Source organism: Trachypithecus francoisi, unplaced genomic scaffold (assembly GCF_009764315.1).
Source record: "Trachypithecus francoisi isolate TF-2019V2 unplaced genomic scaffold, Tfra_2.0 Lachesis_group13, whole genome shotgun sequence".
In the NCBI taxonomy this organism is placed as follows: Eukaryota; Metazoa; Chordata; class Mammalia; order Primates; family Cercopithecidae; genus Trachypithecus; species Trachypithecus francoisi.
This window is the reverse complement of record NW_022681458.1, coordinates 8,543,860-8,552,171: the sequence shown is the minus strand read 5'-3', so window position 1 is coordinate 8,552,171 and position 8,312 is coordinate 8,543,860. Positions and strand designations below refer to the sequence as shown.

At 55.4% G+C, this 8,312-nt stretch overlaps 1 protein-coding gene across 1 annotated transcript; it reads left to right on the top strand.

Annotated features, from left to right (window-relative positions):
- The first annotated feature begins 1,240 nt into the window (after window positions 1–1,240).
- LOC117094372 (intestinal-type alkaline phosphatase) lies at window positions 1,241–6,157 on the top strand. The gene is made up of 11 exons (XM_033229836.1): window positions 1,241–1,392; window positions 1,474–1,590; window positions 1,705–1,820; window positions 2,302–2,476; window positions 2,552–2,724; window positions 2,970–3,104; window positions 3,200–3,272; window positions 3,403–3,537; window positions 3,622–3,813; window positions 4,035–4,151; window positions 4,263–6,157. The coding sequence occupies exons 1-11, from the start codon at window positions 1,326–1,328 to the stop codon at window positions 4,547–4,549; spliced, it is 1,587 nt and encodes a 528-aa protein (XP_033085727.1). The 5' UTR covers window positions 1,241–1,325; the 3' UTR covers window positions 4,550–6,157.
- Window positions 6,158–8,312: the final 2,155 nt, after the last annotated feature.

Below are 8,312 nucleotides of genomic sequence, written 5' to 3'. Positions count from 1 at the left end.
GGTGAAGATCCCTGGGTTCTGAGGGCCAAGCCTGGGGTTTGAGGTAAACAGGCCTGAGTGGAGAAGGGGCTGCTGTGGTGGGCTGGGGTGGATGGAGCTGGAGGAGCCTTTTCTTCTCGAACCAATTTTTGAATTGTGCTACATAACATGGTACATCAAATTTACCTGCTTCACCATTTTCAAGTGTACAGGGCGGCAGTGTTGAATACACGCATAGTGTTGTGCAGTTGATCTCCAGAACGTTCTTGTCTTGCAACCTTGAAACTCTGTCCCCATTAAACTCCAACTGTAACCCTAACTCCAACCCTAACCCTAACCCATTGCCTCCTCCCTCAGCCTCAGGCAACCTCCATTCCACTTCTGTCTCTATGAATTTGACTCCCCTAGGGACCTCAGAGACGTGTGTTCATGTGTATTGGTCCTTTTGCACTGGTGCATTTCACTAAGCATAATGTCCTAAGGTTCATCCACATTGTAGCAGGTGTCAGGGTCACCTTCCTTTTCAAGGCTGCATGTATGTGTGCACCCTGTTTGGTTTCTCCATTCCTCTGTTGCTGGACACTTGGTTGCTTCCAGCTCTTGGCTGCTGTGGATAATGCTGCTGGGAACATGGGTGTGCAGTATCTGTTCGAGTCCCTGGTTTGCATTCCTTTGGCTACACACTCAGAGTGAGATGTCTGGACTGGAGCAATACTTTCGAACTCAGCCTGAGGTTACCAAACTCTCTGAGCTCCTTATCAGAGGCTACACTTCCGGGTGTGCCTGTGGCTCATGGAAAACAGACTCACCCCAGGCTCAATCTACCTGTGCAAGAAAACAGGGGTCAACCTCAAGTGTACAAGCTGCTGTGGAAAACCCAGCCCAGGCCTGGCCAACCCAGGACACTGGCCCCTCCCCAGCCTGTGTCCTCAGGACATAGGTGTGGGCACCCACACACACCAAGTGGGTTCTAGGGCAGCCAGGCCACCCCCACATGCCTCCTTTCACACTCCTCCGGGGCCCGTGGTATTATGAGCCCTAACCTGGGCCCTGGCCTAGGCTATGTGTCTCCAGGCTCACCTCTCTTCACACCTTGAATGGGGTGAACAAAGGAGTGGCAACGGATCTCCCGTGTGGGATGAGCCACACACGGTCCCTTCCCTTCAGCAAGCTTGGCTTCCGGTCACAGGACTGGGCGGGGTCAAGATGGACACAAGAGGTGTGGGGAGGGACGTGGAGCATTTACAGCCAGGGGCAAAGTCCTACCCTGATTTAAACCCAGGCAGCCTGCACTGCAGCCGGTTCCTGCTATCCCCACTTCGCCTCCCTCCTGCTGCCCCCAAGACATGCAGGGGCCCTGGGTGCTGCTGCTGCTGGGCCTGAGGCTACAGCTCTCCCTGGCCACCATCCCAGGTAATGAGGCTCCCCAAGCTGTTCCGCACACAGGGCGCCCCCTCACCAGGCTGACCTGATCTCTACTCTCCCCCTGGCCAGTTGAGGAGGAGAACCCAGCCTTCTGGAACCGCCAGGCAGCTGAGGCCCTGGGTGCCGCCAAGAAGCTGCAGCCCATCCAGAAGGTCGCCAAGAACCTCATCCTCTTCCTGGGTGATGGTGAGTGGCCAAGGCCTGTCCAGCCCCGCAGCCCTCACAGCCCCAGCACCTAGGACCTTTGGTGATTCCAGGCCAGCCCTGGGGCCCAGGACTCACACATTTCTGCCCCTTCAGGGATGGGGGTGCCCACGGTGACAGCCACTAGGATCCTAAAGGGACAGAAGAATGGCAAACTGGGGCCTGAGACACCTCTGGCCATGGACCACTTCCCATACGTGGCTCTGTCCAAGGTAAGGGCTGGGCCACCTCAGAGTCCTCCAAGCAGAGGAGGGGGTCAAGGATATGGAGTGTGGCAGGAGGGAGGGAGCCAGGACAGCTGGGGCCTGAGTTAGGAGCTGGGAGCAGTTAGGATCCCAGAGGACGAGAACCAGGCCCCTGGTTGGGGTCTGTATCCAGAAGGCTGGGTTCTCCTCAGCTGGTCAGGGGGAGAGTAGAGATCAGGTCAGCCTGGTGAGGAGGCGCCCTGTGTATGGAACAGCTTGGGGAGCCTCATTACCTGGAATGGTGGCCAGGGAGAGCTGTAGCCTCAGGCCCAGCAGCAGCACCCAGGGCCCCTGCATGTCTTGGGGGCAGCAGGAGGGAGGCGAAGTGGGGACACCAGGAACCGGCTGCAGTACAGGCTGCCTGGGTTTAAATCAGGGTAGGACTTTGGCCCTGGCTGTAAATGCTGCCGAAGCCCCAAAGTAGAGCTCAGGATGTCTCTATTCCCAGACGTACAATGTGGACAGACAGGTGCCAGACAGCGCAGGCACAGCCACAGCCTACCTGTGCGGGGTCAAGGCCAACTACCAGACCATCGGCTTGAGTGCAGCCGCCCGCTTTAACCAGTGCAACACGACACGCGGCAATGAGGTCATCTCCGTGATGAACCGGGCCAAGAAAGCAGGTAAGCTGGGGCCTGCTGCGGGGTCAGGACCAGGCCCAAGACCTCAGTCACCAATCCTGACCCCGTCACCCTCAGGAAAGTCAGTGGGAGTGGTGACCACCACACGGGTGCAGCATGCCTCGCCAGCCGGCACCTACGCACACACGGTGAACCGCAACTGGTACTCAGATGCTGACATGCCTGCCTCGGCCCTCCAGGATGGCTGCCAGGACATTGCCACACAGCTCATCTCCAACATGGACATTGACGTGCGACCCCAAGGCCAAGGACTGGGGCTAGGCAGAGGGGAAGGTGGGGGCACAGGCTCAGATCCAGGCAACCAAAAGCCTGATCCGGGTCAGCAGAGTTTGGAGGTGGGGTTGGGGACATGGAATGTGCAACCCAGCCTGGGCCATTCCCACTGTCCTGGGGAGGGGAGCCAGGGGCTGTGCATAAGGAGGGGACGTGGGGCCAGCTAGGTCCCCAACCCACCTGCCCCATCCTCTGTCCCCAGGTGATCCTGGGTGGAGGCCGCAAGTACATGTTTCCCAGGGGGACCCCAGACCCTGAGTACCCAAGTGATGCCAGCCAGGATGGAATCAGACTGGATGGGAAGAACCTGGTGCAGGAATGGCTGGCAAAGCACCAGGTGATGGGGGCTGGCAGGTGTGGGAGGCATGGCAGGGGGAGGGCAAGTGTGTGGGTCTCAGGGCTGTGGGCTGAGGCCTGGCTCTATCCCTGCAGGGTGCCCGGTACGTGTGGAACCTCACTGAGCTCATGCAGGCATCCCTGGACCAGTCTGTGACCCATCTCATGGGTAATGACCCCCTTCCTGCCCTGGCATTCCTCAGACGGCCTCAGAGGGTGCCATCCGAGCCTGTGTGCACATCAGCCATCACTCTCCTGCTCGCATCCTGCCAATCACTACCAAGCCCCTTGTCCCACAGGCCTCTTTGAACCCGGAGACACGAAATATGAGATCAACCGAGACCCCACACTGGACCCCTCCCTGCTGGAGATGACAGAGGCTGCCCTGCGCCTGCTGAGCAGGAACCCCCGCGGCTTCTACCTCTTCGTGGAGGGTGTGTGGTGGCCCCTGGGGAGTGGAGGAAGGCGGAGCAGGGCAGGGCAAGTTCAAGCATCACCCTCCTCTGGCTTTCCTGCAGGTGGTCGCATCGACCATGGTCATCATGAGGGCTTGGCTTACCATGCTCTCACCGAGGCAGTCATGTTTGATGACGCCATTGAGAGGGCGGGCCAGCTCACCAGCGAGGAGGACACGCTGACCCTCGTCACTGCTGACCACTCCCACGTATTCTCATTTGGTGGCTACACCTTGCGAGGGAGCTCCATCTTCGGTAGGCCTGGGGAGAGTGGCAGGTGCTGCTGCATCAGTTATGTGGGTGAAGTCTGAGCCTCAGTTTCCTCTTCTGTCAAATGTGTGTAATGCTGGCACCAGTCCTATAGGGATCTTGTGAGGACAGAGCCCCTGAATAGGCAAAGTGGTGGTGCTTCGCACAGAGGAGGCACTCCCACAGCTGTGGTCAGCTCAACTACAGGGACCCCCGTCTCCCTACAGGGTTGGCCCCCAGCAAGGCTCGGGACAGCAAAGCCTACACGTCCATCCTGTACGGCAATGGCCCAGGCTACGTGCTTAACGCAGGCGTGCGACCAGACGTGAATGAGAGTGAGAGCGGTGAGTGAGGCTGAATGGCCCGCTCAGGGGCACCAGAGTGCCAGGGATGGGGGCATTCGCGGGAGAGGGACGCCGCCCGCCTGCCCTGAACTGCACTCACCCTCCTACCAGGGAGCCCCGATTACCAGCAGCAGGCGGCAGTGCCCCTGTCGTCCGAGACCCACGGAGGCGAAGACGTGGCGGTGTTCGCGCGCGGTCCTCAGGCGCACCTTGTGCACGGTGTGCAGGAGCAGAGCTTCGTAGCGCACGTCATGGCCTTGGCCGCCTGCCTGGAGCCCTACACGGCCTGTGACCTGGCGCCCCCCGCCGGCACCACCGACGCTGCGCACCCAGTTCCCGCGTCGCTGCCTCTGCTGGCCGGGACCCTGCTGCTGCTGGGGGCGGCCGCTGCTCCCTGAGCGCCCCACCCTGGAGTTATCCTGCTCCCCACCTCCAGGCGTCCTGCCCTGCTCCCCGTCCTGAGCTGCCACTTCCGGCGTGAACACATACAGGTGACCTGCTGCTGGACCTTCATCCCCTAGAGATAAACCAGCAGTAGCTGGAGCAGCGCTGCCCTTCTTCCCTCTGCAGCCCCTTCAGGGAGCAGGAACCCAGGGCGCCCTGGAAGCTGAGCCTGGGACTCCCAGGACCTCCCCCGAGGCTGCTCTCTGATTCTTCCTCCCAACCCCAGAGACTGCGGATTTGTGCCATGCGACTGCCAGCACCCCAGACAATAAAGGGACTCAAACCATTCAGCCCCCACCCTGCCTCTAGCCTGAGGAAGACCAAGCAGGCCTGGACCCAGAGACGTCCTCCAACCCTGGACACGACACACCGAGACCGTGTGCCCCATCGTTCTTAGCTTCAATCCTTGTAGCATCTGGTAGACCCAAGGACTTGGGTGGATCAGGACACCTGAAGAAGAGCAGCTTCCCGCCACCCTGCAACCCACCCAAGGAGGCTGCTGGGGCAGGGACCCCCATGGGGGCTTTGACACAGTCCTCTGCTGCCTCCCCACTAGGATCATTCCACACCCCTGCACCTGACCAAGGGACCAATGAGGCAGAGGCTTGCCCCAAGTCACAGCCACTCAGATGCTTCCCGACCCCCAGTGCCCATTCCAGGTCAGGAGATCCAAGGAGCGCCTGAGGAGCTCTGGGTACAGGGCAGCAGCCCAGAGCCCATGGACCCTCCCCGGACATCTGGATGCTGGGCATAGATTTCTCAACAAGGAAGACTCCCCTGCTTCCTGAAGGTCTCCATTCTCCTAGGAGACAAAGCAATAATAAAAGGAAGTGTTAGACAATGTAATGCCGGTACTACTTTCTAGGAGAAAAATCGTGAGTGAGTGTGGGCACGGTATCTGGAGGGGTGGATAACGCAGACCGGGAGGGGCTGCTGAGGAGCAGACGATTGAGCAAGACACTTGAATAGAGTGGGGCTTGAGCAAGGTGGCACAGCAGTGCAAAGGCCCTGGGACAGTGCCAGCAGGTGCTCTGGGAGGCCAAGGACTGGATCAGAGGGGTGGGGGTGGGTGGGTAGAGTGGGGAAAGCCTGAGGGGTCAGGAGAGTGGGGGTGGGGCATGGGAGACCATGAAGTCTGGGTAGAGGGGTGTGGTTGGAGGTCTTTGAGGAGGGCTGTGACACCCTGGCTGGAAAATGAGCACTCTGGCTGCTGCCAGGAGAAGGGTCTGGTCTTTTGGGCGGAGTATGGGGGTGGTGACAGGCCTAGGTGAGAGGTGAGGAAGGAGCTGACTCCAGGTGTTTCTGACCTCCCTCCAAAAGCGTTCTGGAGCACCCATCCCAACAGAGCCATGCTTAGTGAGTACCACACCTGCTCCAATAGAACATTGAAAAGAATTAAATAAAGGTGAAATCAACCACATTTTCCAGCAAATTTTGCAGTATTACAAATTTATTTGTACATTTACAAAGGTGCGAAAAAGCATCTTGCTTTTGCAAGAAATAGTAACATGAGTCAATATGCTTTCTTATTTACTAAAACCTTAAAATAAAATTGTAAAACATCAGTTTGAAGGCCTGGCTCTCAGGGTCATTCTTTTTTGATTCTGGGTTTTAGTAGCTGTCACAAAAATATTGGAGGACCATGATCCCACTTGTAAATAGTCATAGGACTCCAGCCTGGGAAGCACAGTGAGAATCCGTGTCTAAAAAATGAAATAAAAGGATGAATTTTATGGTATGTAAATTATATCTAAATTTTAAAAAACAGATTCAAATATATAATCTGCTTTCAAGTTTTTTTTTTTTTTTTTTTTTTTTTGAGGCGGAGTCTCGTTCTGTCGCCCGGACTGGAGTGCAGTGGCCGGATCTCAGCTCACTGCAAGCTCCGCCTCCCGGGTTTACACCATTCTCCTGCCTCAGCCTCCCGAATAGCTGGGACTACAGGCGCCCGCCACCTCGCCCGGCTAGTTTTTGTATTTTTAGTAGAGACGGGGTTTCACCGTGTTAGCCAGGATGGTCTCGATCTCCTGACCTCGTGATCCGCCCGTCTCGGCCTCCCAAAGTGCTGGGATTACAGGCTTGAGCCTCCGCGCCCAGCCTCAAGTTTTTTTTAAATATGTAGGGATGAGGGTTGTATCAGTCAAATACATTTTTGACCACAAAATTCACATGTCAATGAAAACATTCTCAAACTTCAGTTCTAAAAAATGTTTTCTTTGGCATGAGTTTTCATTCCAAGATGATTACTTTCTCATTTTTTCTTTGAGAGGACATCTTTACCTTGAAGGAGCAGATGCAAGAAAAGTAAAATTATTTTTCAAGCTTTTTCCTGATTGTCTAAAACAGATAGCTCTTGTCATCTCAAAAGTGTCAGCACTTTGGTCTTTAGGAAGGAGGGAGCCCGGGTGCGGTGACTCACCCCTGTAATCCTAACACTTGGGAGGCCAAGGTGGGCGGATCATTTGAAGTTAGGAATTCGAGACCAGCCTGATCAACATGGTGAAATCCCATCTCTACTAAAAATACAAAAATTAGCCAGACATGGTGCCGCACACCTATAATCCCAGCCCTTTGGGAGGCTGAGACAGGCGGATCACTTGAGGTCAGGAGTTTGAGACCAGCCTGGTCAACATGGTGAAACACTGTCTCTACTGAAAATACAAAAATTAGCCAGGTGTAGTGGCGGGGGCCTATAATCCCAGCTACTCCGGAGGCTGAGACAGGAGAATCTCTTGAACCTGGAGGCGGGGGTTGCAGTGAGCCGCGATCACACCACTGCCTCCAGCTTTGGACACAAAGCGAGACTCCCTCTCAAAAAAAAGGAGGGAGGTAGGAGTGGGGGTGAGGATTGAAAAACCACCTATCAGGTACAAATTCATTATATGGGTATTGGGTTCACTAGAAGCCTAATCTCCACCAGTGTGCAGTCTACCCATGTAGTAAACAAGCACATGGACCCCTGAATCTACATTTTAAAAAAAGAATATTCACAGGCAAAAAAATCACAGGGAAGCAGAAACAGAGAAATAAATTAAAAATTACTGATAAATTTTTAAAAATAAGAAGGGAGGGCTGGGCGCGGTGGCTCATGCTTATAATCCCAGCACCGCAGGAAGCTGAGGCAGGTGGATCACAAGGTCAGGAGATCGAGACCATCCTGGCTAACACAGTGAAACCCCATCTCTACTAAGAATACACAGAATTAGCTGGGCTTGGTGGCAGGTGCCTGTAGTCCCAGCTATTCAGGAGGCTGAGGCAGGAGAATCGCTTGAACCTGGGAGGTGGAGGTTGCAGTGAGCTAAGATGGTGCCACCGCACTCCAGCCTGGGCGACAGAGTGAGACTCCATCTCCAAAATACATACATACATGCATACATGCATACATACGGAGAGAGGGAAAGTTAACAGAGAGGGAGGGGAACTTGGGGCAACCCTCTTCAGTATTTTGCCATGAAGATAAGTCATTCTGTGTGGCTGGAAAGTTTTCATGGTCACACCCAATCTCCTTACCAAGTATGGGAAAGATTCTACTCTAATGCTACAGTCTTGGCTGTATAACATGAGCCTACTGTCGGTCTCCTGCAATATTCTGTGCCCTCCAGGCTTCTACCTCTTCCCTGCGCTGATTAGACCGTGGATGAGCCAATGAGTGAGGGGTAGGGGTGAAGCTACCTCTGCACCCTGATTCATATCCAGAATCCTTTTTTAAAAATCCCT

Excerpts from the sequence above, each read along its gene's own strand:
- LOC117094372 (XM_033229836.1), top strand. The coding sequence starts at position 1,326 with ATGCAGGGGCCCTGGGTGCTGCTGCTGCTGGGCCTGAGGCTACAGCTC. Across the intron at positions 1,591-1,704 it reads CATCCTCTTCCTGGGTGATG|GGATGGGGGTGCCCACGGTG; the intron begins GTGAGTGGCCAA and ends CTGCCCCTTCAG. Across the intron at positions 3,538-3,621 it reads CTTCTACCTCTTCGTGGAGG|GTGGTCGCATCGACCATGGT; the intron begins GTGTGTGGTGGC and ends GCTTTCCTGCAG.